The sequence below is a fragment of the Scyliorhinus canicula genome, chromosome 7, assembly GCF_902713615.1.
Source record: "Scyliorhinus canicula chromosome 7, sScyCan1.1, whole genome shotgun sequence".
NCBI classification, from domain to species: Eukaryota; Metazoa; Chordata; class Chondrichthyes; order Carcharhiniformes; family Scyliorhinidae; genus Scyliorhinus; species Scyliorhinus canicula.
Genome location: NC_052152.1, coordinates 26564870 through 26583767, shown reverse-complemented (window position 1 = coordinate 26583767; position 18898 = coordinate 26564870). Strand labels below are relative to the sequence as shown.

At 45.4% G+C, this 18898-nt stretch overlaps 1 protein-coding gene and 1 long non-coding RNA gene across 3 annotated transcripts in view; one reads left to right on the top strand and one right to left on the bottom strand.

The window, feature by feature from the left end:
- The first annotated feature begins 559 nt into the window (after positions 1-559).
- Positions 560-3065, top strand: LOC119968667. Its single transcript, XR_005461172.1, has 3 exons — positions 560-734; positions 993-1127; positions 3030-3065. It is a non-coding gene; the product is annotated as an uncharacterized LOC119968667 (long non-coding RNA).
- A 13946-nt stretch (positions 3066-17011) lies between these two features.
- Positions 17012-18898, bottom strand: part of LOC119968808 (chloride intracellular channel protein 4) — a 98921-nt gene continuing 97034 nt past the window's right edge. For both annotated transcript variants that reach the window (XM_038801621.1, XM_038801622.1), the window contains exon 6: positions 17012-17347. In XM_038801621.1, the coding sequence (XP_038657549.1) occupies positions 17186-17347 (162 nt within the window). In that variant the 3' untranslated portion in view covers positions 17012-17185. The remainder of the gene's footprint in view (positions 17348-18898) is intronic.

Below are 18898 nucleotides of genomic sequence, written 5' to 3'. Positions count from 1 at the left end.
ACCGGTGATTTTTGTGTGACATCCATTTGCTCATTGGTAATTCCATGCCCAGTCATTCAGTTTGATTTCCATTAGGTGGGTAAACGGCTCCTATTGAGGTTGACTATTTATTCTGGCTGCCCTTTTCCCCACTTGCTATGCCAACCGGCAGCGTCACTCTGGAAGTTTGAAGACAACTTTGTCAATGAGGCTGGACATTAACATTCAGGGTGGAGACATTGTGGGCAGAGAGCTGGGCAATTGTGAATGCGCACAGCTCTCAGCTTCTTCCATCGCCGAGTGAGCTAGAGTTTACCTAAATATTTGTGAGATTGCCCTGTTCAAGCAGTGATAACGCAAATGGGAGAGTGTTTGCTCTGCTCCACACAAGAGGTGTGACGCGGGAGTTTCATTTGCAAAGAGTTACAAAAGCCAAACACGGTGGCGCCAAATGTCAAGGTAGAGATTTGTAAAAATGGGATTTAATTGAGGGTTTTTTTTTCTCTCTCTCTCTGCGTGAATGATGACCCAAAGAGGGTTTAAATATTGGGAGAGCCTTGGTAAATGAGAGGAGATTGAAACTAGCATTGACAAGCCTTGCTGAAAGGCGCGCACAGAACTAGAGATTAAGCAAAGGCATAGTGTGGTTAGAATGAGTCCAAATGTCTTACTGAGTGTTCTTATCATTCTTGTTTCTGTGGCTCAGGGGGTGCAATGCAGCCCCATGCTCTCTGAGCGCCCACAGCGCCGCCATGGTGAGTTCCCCAGAGGAAATTCTAACAGCACCTCTCTCCCCATCAGCTCTTTGCAAATCCCTGCAATCCTCGCAGTGAAGAAGTCACCAAACGAACGCGTTCAATGGAAACAAGAGCGCAACAGTGCACTCCTCCACTGAAGCTGAAGTGTTTTCTTTGTTTGCAAGTGGTAATTTCAAACTGAGTACTGTGTGTCAGGGTTGAAATGTCTAACCTTTCTCTGTATTGATTGTTTCCTCCTCCCCCCCACCCCCAAAGACATCGCCAGGCCCGCTGCTGTTGGGGAATTGACATCAGAGGGACGGGAGAACATCATGAAGTTCCTCACTATCTTTGACCAAGCTCGCAGAGATGCTAATGGAAGGATCCGAGCCCAGATCACGAGAAGCAGAGGTGTGTATGGGGGACTCGTGTCATGTGTGCCTGGGAGGAGGGGGGGGGGGGGGGGGGTGAGGGGAAGGGAATGAGGGAGCATGTGTGTGGTAGTGAGGGAGGGTGTGGGGGAGAGAGTGAGGGAGAGAGTGTGTGGGAGAGGGGGGAGAGTGTGTGTTGGAGAGAGGGAGTGTGTGTGGGAGAGGGGGGAAGAGTGTGTGTAGGAGAGAGTGAGTGTGTGGGGGGGGGGAGGGGGGAGTGTGTGTGGGAGAGAGTGAGGGAGTGTGTGTGGGGGGAGAGAGGGAGTGTGTGTGGGAGAGGGGGGAGAGTGTGTGTGGGAGAGAGGGAGTGTGTGTGGGAGAGGGGGGAGAGTGTGTGTAGGAGAGAGTGAGTGTGTGTGGGGGGGAAGAGGGGGGAGTGTGTGTGGGAGAGAGTGAGGGAGTGTGTGTGGGGGGAGAGAGGGAGTGTGTGTGGAAGAGAGGGAGTGTGTGTGGGAGAGGGGGGAGTATGTGGGTGGGAGAGAAGGAGTGTGTGTGGGGGGGAGAGGGGGTGTGTGTGTGGGAGAGAGTGAGGGAGAGTGTGTGTGGGCGGGAGAAAGGGAGTGTGTGTGGGTGGCAGAGAGGGAGAGAGAGAGGGAGTGTGTGTGGGGGAGAATGAGGGAGAGTATGTGGGGGGGTGGAGAAAAGGAGTGTGTGTGTGGGTGGCAGAGAGGGAGAGAGGGAGGGAGTGTGTGTGGGGGAGAATGAGGGAGAGTGTGTGTGGGCGAGAGAGGGGAAAAGTGTATGTGGAAGAGAGGGAGAATGTGTGTGTGAGAGGGGGAGTGTGTGGGTGGGAGAGAGAGAGTGTGTGTGTGGGGGGGGGGGGACAATGAGGGAGAGTGTGTGTGGGAGAGAGAGAGAGTGTGTGTATGCTATGGGAACGAAAGAGTGTCAGTGGGAGAGGGAGTGAGGGAAAGTGTGTATGTGTGTGGGAGAGTGTCAATGGTTGAGGGAGAGTGTGTATGCGTGGGGGACAGAGAGAGAGCGAGTGTGTGTATGTGTGTGGGGTGGGGGGGGGGGGGGTGAAAGAGGGTGAGATGGGGCAACACATAGAATCTTGCCTGCAGAATTGATTCAATTGTTTAATTTCCATGATTGAATGACTCTCACTTTCAGTTTGGAAACAAATTGATTCTGGAATTGTACCTTAGCGGATGGCCCAAAAATAGCAAGAGGGGGAAATTGACCTTCAAAAGAAATAACTTGGACAGGTTAAAATTGATGAGGGCAATGATGAAGATCAGACTCTGAGAGTCAGACAGAAAGACAGTGACTGAGTGAGAGAATAACATTGGGATGGAGGCGCTTTGAACTTCATTTGTCCCGAGATTTAGGAGTAAGTAAACACTTAAGAAATAAAACTTTGGGGTTGAGTGTTTGAAATAATTCGATTGCTGAGAAACGGGATCAAGTAAAAGAAGGTATGTGGCCAGATCCACAATGGAGAGCTTGGGGAGGCAGGCGGCAGAGGTTGTTCTGTCCCATTTAGCGAGGGGTTAGATGAGCTAAAAAGACCGGGGTCATTCTGAAGCTGCCAAGAAGGTAGCATCCACTTTCCTTTCAATGAAAGGCCAATAATAAAACAGAATGAGAAGATTCCCGGTGCACAAGCTCCCTCTCCAAACTCACTCACTATCTGGATGGGAGACCCTTCGTGCTATCTCGGAGACACCAATTGCAAAATCTTTTCCAATGCTTTAGAACTAAATTAGAAACTAAAATCAGGGTGAGGTGTGTGCAATTATATACATTCCATGTCAACCAGGTTGGCAGGAGGTTTCCCGGGCGGGTAGAGATGATGGCGCTCCAGCAATTGGAGCTCTTTTGTAACGTATTTTTTGTCCACAATGTTTAATCAGCGAGATGTTTCTGACTTTGTTTTCAGCCGGCGGGAAGAGGGCTGAAAGACGAGGAGGCACGGTAAGGAATTCTAACACTGATTGGGAGGAACAGGGGGAAAGGTGAACTCTTGCGTTCTCGCACTTGCCTAACATTAGCACAATCTGGAATCCTTCTTCCCATCAGGGGCAACATCCAGATTTGGGGGGATATTTTCTCCAAGCGATGACAGGTAAACTCTATGCTATGATGTGGAATAGATGAAACCATGAATGGTGCTGACAACGCGCTACATGTGTAGACAGTTTGTGTTTCAGTCTGTGATACCTTCAGATGATTGCAAAGTCTATTATGTTGTAGGGAAATAGGCTGGGTGCAGTGTTTCCTTGTGTTGGGGGTGGGTATTTGACTGATTAAACATTGCCTTTGAGAAACATTAAGAATCAAAGAATCATATTCCATCCTGCATTTATCTCCAAAGGAGATGACAGTGCCCACCATGGGCACTTTCACTCAAGTCTGCTGTCAATTACAGCGGGAAATGGAATTTGTTACCAGGTCTAATGTAACAATTAGCAATTTACGTGATGAGAAGCAACAGTAAAACTGAAAGCCATCGAAGGGGATAGTTAGATCAATGGTCCAAATATCCCAGTTACCGTGGAGCAAGTGCAACCGTGTGGTCAAGAATAGAAAATGAACTGGAAGGGGTGACCCAGCCTGGTAACTCCAGCTTTCCGCTGGGCTAGGGGACTTACTCCTCCTGTTGACCCTCACAGTTTCAGATGTCCTCTCCATCTCCAGCTCGCCTAATGTTTCTCCTTCCACTTCGCCAATTGCCCACCCTTATATTTATGTTTCCCTGCGCCCTGTATCCCAGAAGAGCCATGAAATGGAGAGTAGGCATCAGAGTACTGGGATTCTCTGAATACTTACCTGAAACTCGGTAGCACCCATTTGTAGGCGCGCGTTTGCCTTTCCACGGCCTATCCTATTGAGACAGGCAGCACGCAGACTTCCTGTTCCCTCCTCATTTGAATGGTGTAAATGTGCAGTCAAGCCTCTCCCACGTTGCCGGCTCCCATCACAATCCACAGTTAGCCTCCCGCACTTAAAGGTAGTCTGTCCCTCTTTGGGACCCTGCGCTAAGGGAAAGAAGGCTGCTTCTGGCTGCCAGTGCTGCAATTGGAGAGATGGAGAATGAAGGAGCAGGGAAATGAGTGGGCTTTGTGGTTACGGGTGTCTTAATCACAGAGGCTGACAGGAGGATTCCATGTTTTAGAGGCGGGCCAAGAGACCCACTGGGATTGCCCTGTGAAAGCAATGGGACACAAGCAGTCAGGGAGGACAAATTCCAGAGCCAAGTGCTGAGAACAAAGTTCAGGACAAAGTTTAATGACCTCACACAAGTGGTCAGGAATGGTTGTGCGGAAGAAGGATTCATTGGCCAGTTTGCTGGAGTAACCTTTCTCCCCGAGCATTCGCTTTCTGCTTCTCGAGAGAGGCCCAGAGATTGTGGGAATACCAGACTGCCTCAGCGTGAAGGCATGATGTCTGCTGCCAGGGTAGCAGCCATTCACTGCCCTTGGTCGCATATCAACTGCACATTGATGGTATGGCAGTCTTTGCAATTCCTATACCTCCTCCTTGATATGTGTGCCCCTGCCCTATTGGGAATCCCAGTATCCAGGCAAACCCACATCCCGCTCGCCCTGCACCTCCCCCCTTAGAGATGATGTAATTAGATTTATTGGCACAAAGGGTGTCCATAACCTCCTGGATGCGCCAATGGATGACATACTGAATGATGTTGCACATGTCGCCCACTGTGATCACACAGATGTTTAATGCCACTATGCTCATTATGGGCATTGGCAGCACCGTCCTCAGCCTGGTACGGGGCTCCAGGTTGTGTTGCTGGAGGTGGAGGTGGCATATTTTTGTAATCCTCTCATTAGTGAAACCGAATCGCCTCAGGCATTGCTTCTGAGCGAGCTGGATCATGAGAAGTTGAGAAGTGCTTGGGAGAAACCAATATGTAGGGGTAAGGAGAAAGAGCCTTCTGTGGAGAGCCTCTGTCTCCCTCTGCTCCATTTATTGATGGTGTCACGGTTACAGCCCCAGTACCTCTTCCAATAGGTGACAACATTCTCTTCCTTCGCTGTATGGATGCACAAACTCCCCCAAAACAAGAAATAATTGAAAAGCACATCACTTGCAAGTTGAATGGTTGACCCTTTAAATAAGTAGTGTGATTAATGCAATTGAGCACATGCTCAGCTGTTAGAGATTAGCACAGTTTCAGCATGGAACACTGCACTGGCCATCCCAGAGTGAATGCAAGTTCAGTCCATACTATCTTAAAGCTTCACTGGCGCTGGTACCAGTATCGCAATGGAGCCCAAATCCTGAATCCTTAGACTATTCAGCGGTGAATGAGAATAACTGAAGTTACCTATTGTGGAAGCAAAGTCCCTGGAATCATTTAAGAAACAATTAGATATATTGACTGGTAGATTTGTCCCAGATCTTTCTAAGTGGATGAGCTAGGAGGGGCAAAATGGTCTTCCTCATCTGGATCTTGTTATTCTGAAATCAGAATTGCTCCTTCCTATCTCTATTCATCCCTCCTGCCCTTCCCTCAAACTCAGTTCCTCTGACTTTGGTCTCTTATGCACTCTGCCACTGCTGATGTTGCCGATATTCTGACCAATGTTGAATTGAAAGGTTACTCTTTTCCTATAAATGTCCTATTTGTTTCCCACTCGCCCAGTGTGCCTGCCATTCTGTATGCCCTTATCAATATCATTTTGTATGTCATTATCATCTGCGCATCTTGACGTTGGCGTCCGGGTCGCTCTGTCACTTTCTTTCCCTCGCGTCATTATCGTCTCTTTCTTTTTCCCAGTAGAGAAAGTGGAAGGAATCAGGAAGTCTGTAAAATCCTGAGGCTGAGAATGAGAAGCAGCAAATTGGCGCGGGGGGGGGGGGGGGGGGGGGCTTTAGAGAGGCTGGCAGCATGAGACTAGGAATGGTTTACCACATAAATACAAAATTTAGAAAATATATACGTAGATTGTATTAATCTTCATCACTACCTTCCATTCGAAGGGCTAAAGTTTAGTCTGCAGTTTCGTTGTGTCCCATAAATCTATAAATAGTCCCATAATTTGTATCAAATACAGAATCGTGACACTTGGGTGTGATGTTATTGATTGGTCCAGTTCATCACACCTCTCCTTAACAAAGCCTCTCTGCGAATTCATTACTGAAACTTAAACAATTCTCTTATATTTACAAACATGGTTTGGCTTGCTCACTCTGTAGGAACTTGGAGAAATTCAAGCTGGCTATCTGCTTCCCGATAAAGAAAGGGAAATGAAAGACGAACCATTTGCTGCAAATCCTTTGAAGGAGAAAGATCCCAAAAAAACAAAGAAGCAAACTGGGAAGAAATCGAACAAGCGTGGTAAGGTGGTCTACGCTAGATTTTATGGCAACTTTTATTTTCCCACCTCTTGACTCCAGTTACTTATTGCTGGGATGTGGTACCAATGGTTCTCCATAGGATCTTGATCATTATTTCTTAATCATGTGTTGCCATCGGGGGACATCGCAACTGAACTATAAGTAATGCACACACACTTCCAGCAGCTGTCAATGGATGGAGTTCAGCCAGCAGTGTCTTCCTTCCCTACCCAGAGCCCCAAGTCAAAGTCTTAGCAAATAGCAAGTCCTTCGCAATCGTGACTTTTCCCAGTTATCTTACCCATATTTAATAGTCATACAGTTAATTCAACAACTCAATCTCATTCTCTTACATTGTAAATCGCGTCACCACTAAGTCCCTGTCAGGCACTCTTGAATTTATCCAATATCTAATTTTAAACTAGCCCATGTCTTATTTGGCAATTATCAGCCAGTCAACTCAGACATTCATTGACTTTTTCCTCGTCCAATTGCGACACTCTCTCTCTGTCTCTCTATCTTTTATTTCCCAAAATGTTTCTAAAAAGTACATTCCATAATTTGGATTTGATTTAATTTGATTTATTGTCAAATGTACCAAGGTACAGTGAAAAGTATTGTTCTGCATACAGATCATTCCATATATGTAAAAACATAGGACATACATAAATACATAGACACAGGCATCGGGTGAAGCATACGGAGTGTACTACTCAGTGGAGATGTATGAAGAGATCAGTTTAGTCCATAAGAAGGATATTCAGGAGTCTGGTAACAGCGGGAAGAAGCTGTTTTTGAACATAACAGCTCAAATTGGACTTTACCAGAAGTGCAATACAGTTCCAGCTCTTTCTATACAGCATGAGGCATTCTGAAATGCTTCGATACAATTGCAAATGCACAGAATAGTTATAATTCATATTCCATCACAAAGATACCTTCGCCAACAACCCAAGAGGTTTCACAACAACCCAAGAGGTTTCAGACAGTTTCCAGCTCCCCAGTATACGATGACAAGTGGACCTGAGGCAGTCTCCTTTCCCCATTAGCTTTTGTGGCAACATCCCCAAGCTTTGGTCTATCCCTCAACACCGAGTCCTAGATTTTGTATCTGTGTCACTGAAAGAATGTATTTAATTCTAGCTGGGAGAGTTCTGCACCTCACTCCTCTCTCTGTGTCACTTCTCACATTTTGGGTTCAGTAAATTTCTGCTGGGTTGTAAACAAAAAGTATGGTTCCCACTCGTGGTATCATGATCTTTGAAAGTTTACTGGATAATTCCTTTCCCTGTAGAACGATGCTTATTATTACATGCCGCAGTATCACATTAACGCCTTTCTAATCTCTCAAGTTATTCATAAAGTGCCTTTGGGCTTCAAGGAATGTGGAAAAACTGTGATTTATGTGGTAAAACCCACCCTGCAAAGAAATTCCACCCTTTCGCATGTTCCCTCAGTCAACAACGTCCCTTGGGATGACTGGAGTTTATGTTCCTCAAAACTACACATATATAATGTTAAAAGACGTCTTGAGAAACCACTGGGAACAAACAAGGATTTTAATCATTCATAGTTTCGAAAGTTGTATTATGTTTTCCTTGTAACCTAACAAAGCTCAAATTATTCAAAGGTTTTATCTTTACTTTTCAGCTTGTTTTTGGAAATACTGCAACTAGAAAACATCAGATTAACTGCATTTTGGACGAACCCAATCGGTGACCAAGGAAGTTAAAATATTTGACATTGAAAGTTTTGCCTTTAAAACTTTCAACATTATCCTTTAAATAACAGAATAAAAATCTAATCAGCCTGCTTTTCTGCCTTGTGTAAAAACTATACTTGAAGAATATAGTTAAATATGTGTATTTAAAATACCCTATTGAAATAAAAGTTTACTTTTTCTTATCAAGTTAGCTTAAGCACTTGGTTTTCAAAGCACTCTAGGCACTACACACAGAAACATGTATTCACATTTGGATTCTATTGTGGTTTCCTTGGTACAAAATCCTGACATTTACCTTTCAAACTAAAATGACTCTCTTGTGAATACTTCCTGCAACATGTGAATTTACTTAGGCATAGAAAGTTTAGCTTTTACATTGAAACTAAGCCAGAAAGTGTGTGAAGGCATTTCTTCCATACAGGGAATGGAAGCTTCCGGGAACTATAAAACTTGTTTTTATGAGGCAAACTATTGAGTGACAGCTGAGTGAAACATCACTTCTTTCTCCATTAGTTGCTATAGAAATCTGTTACTGATGTGGCAAGTTACACTTTGCACATGAAATGAAATGAAAATGAACTGAAAGTCGCTTCTTGTCACGAGTAGGCTTCAAATGAAGTTGCTGTGAAAAGCCGCTAGTCGCCACATTCCGGCGCCTGTTTGGGGAGGCTGGTACGGGAATTGAACCCACGCTGCCGGCCTGCTTTAAAAGACAGCTATTTAGCCCTGTGCTAAACCAGCCCCCAGACATCTTTTTCTGTCAAGGTTGTTTTGATTATTCTATCATTTACGTTTTCCATTTTTAGATTTCCCTCACAAAATATCATCTCAGCCCACAGGATGGACAAGAAACTAGTTCCCCTAGATTCTGGTCAGATGTAACTTAGCCTCTTATTCTCCCAGCTTCTGGGGAAAGTATTCACGACCGTGCCCATACGAAACTCACCATGGTATCCTCTTCATGAAGCAAATCTGAACTGCTTTCACTCAAATGTAATTCAAACCCCAGGCAAAAAGCTTTGTGAAATACAAAGCACTCCATGAGGGTGATGTCAACTCATCACATCCATTTATTTTGGGAACCACTGCAACAGTTAGACAACCAGGATCAATATAACTTGATACAATTATAACTTTAAAAATCACATATTTGTCTAATTCCAGCTACGGCAACTCGGGAAAACACAAAATATTAAATGATCGATAGAGATAATATTAATGTTTGTTTTACATTGAAGACAGCACGGCAGCACAGTGGTTAGCACTGTTGCTTCACAGCTCCAAGGTCCCAGGTTCGATTCCCGGCTTGGGTCACTGTCTGTGCGGAGTCTGCACGTTCTCCCCGTGTCTGCGTGGGTTTCCTCCGGGTGCTCTGGTTTCCTTCCATAAGTCCCGAAAGATGTGCTGTTAAGTGAATTGGACATTCTGAATTCTCCCTCTGTGTACCCGAACAGGCGCCGGAATGTGGCAACTGGGGGATTTTCACAGTAACTTCATTGCAGTGTTAATGTAAGCCTACTTGTGACACTAATAAAGATTATTATTATTATTAAAATGCACTGCATGATGCACTATGAAAAAAAACCCAAAAGCTTTTTTTATACCCTAAAGAAAACTGTGCCATCATCTGACAAGTATGAACCATGGGCTGGATTCTCCGGTCAGCGATTGGCCAGAGAATCACATTTCCTGACTAAATAGGGGGTGGCGTCGCTTTCACGATGCTCCGCCCCCTCCAAAGCAGCGTACTTCCCCAACACCATTGGAGGGGCTGGTTTAGCACAGGGCTAAATCGCTGGCTTGGAAAGCAGACCCAAGGCAGGCCAGCAGCACGGTTCAATTCCCGGACCAGCCTCCCCGAATAGGCGCTGGAATGTGGCGACTAGAGGCTTTACACAGTAACTTCATTTGAAGCCTGCTTGTGACAATAAACAATTTTCATTTCATTTCATTTCCCTACTAATACTGATTTCCTTCTGTTCCTGCCTCTCACTAAACCCAGTGTTCCCCACCATTTCTGGTATGTCAGTTTACATGTTCCCTACAAGCTTACTCTCATACTCTATTTTTCCCTTCTTAATCAATCCCTTGGTGCTCCTTTGCTGGTTTCAACGGTCACACTTGCTACAACTAAATCTACACTAAGAAATTGATTGTAGTGTCGGAATGCTATCTGCTGCTGACCCCACTCTCTAATCTGCTTTCTCATGATCCCAGAAGCTGGAGGATCCGAGATGTCTGGGTAACTACAGCTACAGTGGATGACGAGTATGGGGTGTTTCCCTGCTTTCGCCCTAAGAGTTGTTAATTATGTCTTAGGCCATGATCTCACTATGGGGCAAGGACAGGATTGAACCCATGCTGTTTTCACCACATTCTTAGCCATCTGAGCTAACTGGCCCTCCAAATACCATTGTCACTCACATGGAAGGACTTCAATCAAGAAAGACAAATAGACAATAAAGGATTCTTCCCTCTTTTAAATCTGGGGTTAGCTTCCTTACTCTTGGCTTCAATCATAGCTTGGCAGAGGGATTGGGAGGGGGTATTGGAGTCGGCTCCATCGGAAGAGAAGGGGAACTGTAGGACCGAGAGAACCTACAAATTTTACTTTAATGGACGCATTTCACTGCATGGCAGCTCGGGGGTTCAACTTTTCATCCAAACAATTGGGAGGGAACTGAAGTAGCCGAACAAGAAACTAAAGTGAAATGCACACACGAAGATGGTCAGGAGCTAGTGATGTACCATCAATGACCACGAGACAAAAATGGTGAAACTATTGAGGCTTTATTGCACTAGATGTCAAGCCTCCTGCAGCTGGAACCAGAATGGAAGCAGCGCAGGAGACTGTACACTTGTATACATCGCTTGCTGGGAGGAGCCAGCAGGCTGGGATTTACTGTATTAACTGTCGTACTGTGGCAGTACCGTAATACACATAGTGTGACCAGTGGTGTTTACCACAGTTAGGCAGTTAACTTTATGGAGAAAGAGAGTATGATGAAAACATGTGGAAGAGGCAGTAGTGCAACATATAATGGAGTAGAAAATGGGTAAATCAATGGGAGACCGAGAGGAAAAAAATGAAGCAGACAAAATATGATCTCCTACCTAAAAGCAATGGAAGGAGGTTCCTGGTTCTGGAGGCAGAACGGAGTTTGTAGTCGCTGCATTATCTTTCCTCAAATTCTCAACATCATTCAGATCAATTAAATACAGCATCCTCTTCCAGTGCCTCCTCTTTACCCTCCAGGTCAGTGGGACTACCCTTGCATAGGTCAAGTACTTTCTATCCAAATACCACCAGTACATTTCCAGAATTTTGCTCTTTTCCTGACTACAGAATCTCACAATAATCTATCTTTGGTCCTTCCCTCTTCCTTGCCTATATGGTGCACTGTGGAAACAGCATACAGAGGCATGGAGGAAATGTTTGCATGTACACTGAGAATACCCAGCTCTACCTCTCTACTATCCCTCTCGTCCCATAATGACCTCAATGATTTATGATTAGATATCTAACATCAAGTCCTGGTTGAGTCACAACCTCTGTGGAGTGATGGATTAATGGTAATATTAAACCATTAAGTAAGTTTATTTAATAATGTTAATGATTATGTAAAAATGACATTCGGGTCAGATGACCAAGAGACTCCATGGGAACAAGACGCAGAACAATGTATCCAGAGAATAATATAGTTACCACGAGGCCTTGGTTGTAATTAGTTCTAAACAAATAGAGTGAGATTTTCATATCGGCGGGATATTCCAATCGCGCTGACAGCGCAACCCTGCTGCGTGTTTCCTGGTGGGTAGGATGCAATCAATGGGAATTCTCATTGATGACGGCAGGATCAAAAGAGTCCGTCACCGGCAGGCCGCTTCCCGCCACCGGGAAACAAACTGTGCGGAGGCAAGAAAATCTCACCCATGGTCTCAAGAAATACGAAATACTTACTATCTCCAAGTCACTCACAGAGCAAGGGAAACGTTACTGAGCCACAAGACAATACAAGTAAAGAAACATGGTGGCAGTGCTGAAACATGGTGGCAGCGCTGAAACATGGTGGCAGCGCTGAAACATGGTGGCAGCGCTGAAACATGGTGGCAGTGCGGTGGCAGTGCTGAAACATGGTGGCAGCGCTGAAACATGGTGGCAGCGCTGAAACATGGTGGCAGCGCTGAAACATGGTGGCAGCGCTGAAACATGGTGGCAGCGCTGAAGGCCACAGTTTTAGAAAACTGAGACCACAAATTGGTAACCTATGGGTGAAGACCTGGGAACAGCTTGACCAATTCTGGTCGCCACACTACCAGAAGGATGTGGAGAGGGTGCAGAGGAGGTTTACCAGGATATTGCCTGGTGTGGAGGGGTTAGCTATGCGGAGAGGCTGAATAGACTCGGACTGTTTTCATGAGAACAACGGAGGTTGAGGGGTGACCTGATAGAGGTCTACAAAATTATGAGGGGCACGGATAGAGTGGATGGGCAGGCACTCTTTCCCAGGGTGGAGGGGTCAGTGAGGCAAAGTTTAGAGGAAATGTGCGAGACAGGTTTTTTTTTTTTTTTACAGAGGGTGGTGACTGCCTGGAACACGTTGCCAGGGGAGGTTGTGAAAGCAGATACTGTTCAAAATACATCTTGAAAAATACATAGGATGGGTAGAGGGAGATACGGCACAAGGAAGTGCTGAGGGTTTTGGCCAAGGTTGGTATCATGACCGGTACAGGCTTGGAGGGCCGGAGGGCCTATTCCTGTGCTGTATTGCTCTTTGTTCGCGAAGAAGTACAAAATAAGACGTACTTTGGTAGTGGACAGTAAATGAACCTCTCACAATGTGGCAACCATTGAAACGCTAAGACCCGTTCCACCACCTTTCAAACAAATCAGTGGACTGCAGCAAGGATGGTGAGGGGAGCATTGGAGGTGACATTTTGACAGGTAGAAAACCGTGCTTACAAGAGAAGGCATACAAACACCAGGTCAGTACTCTTTTACAAGCGACTGGGGCCATAGATGATGATATCCTCACAAGACAAGGAGCCAAAGGCAACTTGAGGAATTGAGAAGATTTTGAGGGTCTTAAATTATTACTTCAGCTCCAAGAAAACTCTGGTCACTGAATTGGTGAGATTCAATCAAAGGAGCCAAAGACCATGTGAATCCATCAATTCTTTTTTTTTAATTAAAAAATAAATAAATTTAGAGTACCCAATTAATTTTTTCCAATTAAGAAGCAATTTAGTGTGGCCAATCCACCTACCCTGCACATCTTTGGGTTGTGGGGCGAGACCCACGCAAACACGGGGAGAATGTGCAAACTCCACATGGACAGTGACCCAGAGCCGGGATTGAACCTGGGAACTCGGTGCCGTGAGGCAGGAATGCTAACCACTGTGCCATCCTCCGTCAATTCTTGCGTTAACAACTTATACAGACAGGTCAGCAGTTGCAGCTACAGAACTTTAAAATGTAAGTTAATTTGCAACTGCATTGCAATTGGTGTGCTCAACAATGTGGTGTCAGATATGTTCCAGACCAAGGAAGATGTGATGTTAGAGAAGGTCAAACAGTTTGCAAGGCAGGTGGAACTACAAAAGCAGAATTAGGGTGTGCTTTGGGGAGGCGTCAAGATTTGGGAGGTGCCCACCCAGTATGTAGGTCCAAACTTGTCAGGGGTAACAAAGCCAAAATGTCCAACCCCCGCCACAAACTCTGTTCCCTTGCGACTGACTCCATTCTCCCCCTTAGCCAATGCCTCTGGCTGAATCATACCATCCACAATTTTGGAATCCTGCTCAACCCTGAGTTCGGCCTTAAACTCCATAATATAACCATTACTAAGATGTCTTGCTATCATCTCTGAAACATCGCCATCCTGCCCCTACCTATGCCCTCTCACTGAAAATCTGATACAAGTAATTTTCACATCCAAACTCACATACTCCGGAACACGCAGACACGGGGTGAATGTGCTGACTCCACATGGACAGTGACCCTGGGCTGGGATTGAAACCGGCTCCTCGACGCAGCAGTGCTAACCACTGTGCCACCATGCCGCCCCCTAGGCCAGCACTGTCTTGAAAGCAAAACACGAAAAAAAGATACAGGCTGGCACTAGGGGGGGCCCAAGCCAGCAATCGAACGTGGGACCGTGGAGCTGTGAAGCAACTGTGCTGACCACTGTGCTACCCTGTCGCCCAAAGGTGGATAAAACTTGTTCAGTAAGCTTAGATTGTAAAGAGCAGGATTTAGTTGATTAATGTAAAGGAAATCTGAGTGCATGCAGTGAACATATTGGATTTTCTGAAGGTATGGGGCTCCTCAAAACTATCACGACAATTAAGGCATCTTGTATTGAAGCAACGTGGCTGCCTGGATAGAGCTGGGAAGAAAGGAAAGGGTGAGTGTTAACAGTTCTTTATCAGATTGGTCAAGAAATGATGGCCTGAATTCGATGGCCCTTCTCGCCTGGCAGGATATCATGGTCCTGCTAAAGTAATCGGGGGGGGGGGTATAAAATGAGAATATTGGTTGAAAAGGCGATAAAAATGGCAAATGGATTCTGGGTAATTTGAATACATTAAAAAAAAGCAGGGAAGCAATATTGCACTTACAAAATACATATTGTCGAAGTGCTGTGTACAGTTCTGGATATTACACAATAATAAGGGGGATATTGAAGCCACAAGACGGGTGTGAAGAAGATTTACTGGAATTCTAGTAGATGAAGTCTATGGAATGGCATGGTGGCACAGTGGTTAGCGCTGCTGTCTACAGCGCCAGGAATCCGGGTCCAATTCCAACGCTGGGTGACGGTCTGTGTGGAGTTTGCATTTCTCTCCATGTTTGTGTGGGTTTCCTGCGGGTGTTCCGGTTTCCTCCCACTATCCACAGAGGTGGGGTTGCGGGGATAAGGCGGGAGAATGCTCTTTCAGAGGGTCAGAGCAGACCCGATGGGTCAAATGGCCTCTTTCTGCACTGTAGGGCTTCTAGGAATATAAAACCCAGGGGCAGTATAAAACTGGCATCTGATCCAAGTCAGTTTTCCACCAGCCAGCTTAGGTTAAATTCATCCTTCTTGTTCATCTTCGCCATAGAGCGTTACAGCACAGAGAGAGGCCTTTTGGTCCATCATGTCTGTACTGGCCATCAAACACCTATTTTAAACCCATTTTCCAGCACTTGGTCTGTAGCCTTGTATGCTATGGCATTTCTCATGCTCATCTAAAGGCTTCTTCTCATCGTTCTCTGTTCACTCAGAACAATAAGCTATGTGAGGGATTGCCTTCCAAAAGGTGCACACAAGGCTTATCAAAGGAGCTTCCAGTCTCAGCTCACGTTGATGACAGTTCTGCGCCGTTGCAAATCTTTGTAAAAGTGGCAACAGATGTTGTATCAACACAGACAGCCCAAAGCCACTGCAACAAATCAGGTCACGGCACCATTGAAAATGAAAATGAAAATGAAAATGAAATGAAATGAAATGAAAATCGCTTATTGTCACGAGTAGGCTTCAATGAAGTTACTGTGAAAAGCCCCTAGTCGCCACATTCCGGCGCCTGTCCAGGGAGGCTGGTACGGGAATTGCAGCTCGCTCAGTTGGCGATGCAGTCACCTACCAGTCGTATACACACAGCTTGGGCGGGGGGGGGGGGGGGCGAATACAGTATTTCAGAAGGTTACAGAGGGGATGAGAAACACGTGTGATGTGAACTTCAACAGGAGGAAGTAAAATAAAACACAAACACAAAGTGTTAAAAGAAAATTATTCAACATTCATGTTATTATGTGCGTCATGTTATTATTGCGGAGCATACAAAAAGCCCCAGTTGTTTTAAAGTAAACTAAATGAAATGAATGCTGTTCTCTACCTCAGGTGTGCAAGTAAAGTATTTTCATCATTCTAAATATGTCCAATAGAAAACAATAGGGAGTAAGTAGTTTTGGGGGAATGTATTCTTTGCCCCCACACCACCGATTGAAAGTCAGTTTAAGCCTGGCTGTTCTGCAATGGTAATAGGCTGGGGGTGGCCTCAATGGAGCAAGAGTGGGACTTCTATCCCTCGGGCATTGGCCACCACTGAGACTGCACCTGGGAGAAAAGAAGGACATCCTGAAAGGACTTTGGCCTTCTGTCAGGTGGGTTCCAGTTGGGAGAGGGGGACAGTGGTTAGTGAGGGCAGGTGGCACCTTTACCACAGGGCCGGCCATTGGCGACAGCCCCCTCGTGTCCCCAAATAGGAATGCCTCCAAAACTGCTGGGAGGCTGCCAGAGTTTACGTGGCAGTTTCCCCGCAGGGCGGTGGGCTTACCTGTCGCTGGTAAAATTCCAGTGATAGTGGGAAGAGGCCCTTATTTAGCCTCTGAAATGGCTTGATGCGTCTCCATCTGGGAGGGCTGTCTTCTATCTTCCCCATTGCTGATCAAATATGGCCCTGGATTGACAATGCTAACCCCCATCCCTACCCCCTCCAGTCCAAAACAGTGGTAGAAATTTGGAACCCTCTTTTGCAAATGGCAATTGATGCACAATCAATTATTAATTTTAAAACTAAGATGACAGATATTTGTTCATTTAAAGTATTAAGGGATATGTGGGAGAGGTAGGCATATGAATTTGGTTGCATGTCAGCTACAATCTCACTGACTGGCGGAAGCGTTTTGAGGGACTGAATGGCCTATTCCTGTTCCTGCGTGACTAGATTTTATTGAACACACCTTTGAATAGGGCAATGCCACACATTCTGAATTACCTGTTTGTCAGTATTACACCTCTACGAACTATTCCACTTTTCTATAAAAACATCACCCACACATTAGGATAATCCAATATCATTGCATTATGGTCATCTTTAATCAGGTCCCAAGTACAAAGAGTGAAAAATGTGCAGCATTATTAAACATTTAGGAGAACAAGGACTTTAATTCATTCTTTAGCAATATACCGCACTCTTACTTTAACATGCAAGACATCAAATGTACATTCTGAGCTACATAAATGGACTTATTTCATTCTCTTCGCCACATCTAAATATGCGATCTGAATCTCACGATTAGCAGGGCACGTGTTTACAAATTCCTCCCTCTCGTAAGCATTGTTCAGGTATCGCCAAATTCCAGCCATTTCTTCTGGGATTTCAAAATTTCGATATTTCATTGCTACAATCTGAATGAGGGAAAGAGACAAAACATTTACTTGATTGATATTCTTGGTTAGGCAAAGCAGCTTAACATTAAAAACACATCTAAAGGATGTGAGAGGAATTTGTTCTTTTAATTCAGTTCCTGCCCAATCTGATGGGCTAACTCTCGGCAGACTACAAAGGTCCAAGTTGAAATAAACTTCACTACTTCAATAAAGCAGTTCCTTAACATACCCAAGCCTGCAGTACAAAGCATAGGCACATTTAACAATCTGAGAAAGTCGGCAGGGCTAGTGTATGTTGATGTATTAAAATAGGATCAGGAGCAGGCCTCACAGCCCCTCAGGTTCGTACCACTATTCAACTTGATCATAGCTGATCTGTATCTTAAATGCATCTACCTTCCTTGATCCAGTAATCCTGAATACCCTTGGCTACCAAACGTCTCTCAATTTCAGCGCTGAAATTTCCAACTGGCCCACAAAGCCCACAGCTTTGGGAGGGGTGGCAGCGGGGTAAAATTGGAAAGTGCTGGAAATTCTCAGCAGGAAGAATAGAAGAGGAAGTCTGGGAAAGGGTAGAGAGCAGGAGAGATTAAATGACCATGGAACAAAAGGCAAAGGGAATGGTAACTGTTGTAGTAAAGAAACAACTAAAGTAGCAGCCGTGTAGCACAGTGGCTAGCACTGCTGCTTCACAGCACCAGGGTCCCAGGTTCGATTCTTGGTTTGGGTCATGGCCTGTGCGGAGTCTACACGTTCTCCCAGTGTCTGCGTGGGTTTCTTCCGGGTGCTCCGGTTTCCTCCCACAAGTCCCAAAAGATGCACTATTAGGTAATTTGGACATTCTGAATTCACCCTCTGTGTACACGAACAGGCGCCGGAATGTGGCAACTCGGGGCTTTTCACAGTAACTTAATTGCAGTGTTAATGTAAGCCTATGTGTGACACTAATAAAGATTATTATTACTTGTTCAGAACGCAAGCGTGAATGACGGGATAATGAAGAGCTCTGTCTGAAACCAAAAACATGAAAAATGAAATTCAGACCAGTACATGGCAAAAAAAATAAGAATCAATATGGGGGAAGAGAGTTCATGACCTCAAATTGTTGAACTCAATGTTGTGCCTAGAAGGCTGTCAAAGTGCCCAATTGGAAGATGAGGTGCTGTTCCTCAAGCTTACGTTGGGCTTCACACTGTAGCAGGCCAAGGACAGAAAGGCGAGTGTGAGAACACAGTGTTGAATTAAAATGATATGAAACTGGAAGCTCAGGGCCATGCTTGTGGACTGAGAGGAGGTGTTACGCAAAGCGGTTATCCAGTCTGTGTTTGGCCTCCCTAATGTAGAGGAGGCCGCATTGTGAGCAGCGATTACAGACAGGAGTAAATCACTGTTTCACTTGGAAGGGATATTTGGGGCTATGGGCAATGAGGGGAGAGAGGAAAAAGGGCAGGTGTTACACATCCTATGGTTGCATGAGAAGGTTCTGTGGGAGGGGGGGGGGGGGGGGGGGGGAGAGGTGTTGGGGTGTCATTGAGGAATGGACCAGGATGTCGTAGCGGGAATGGTCTG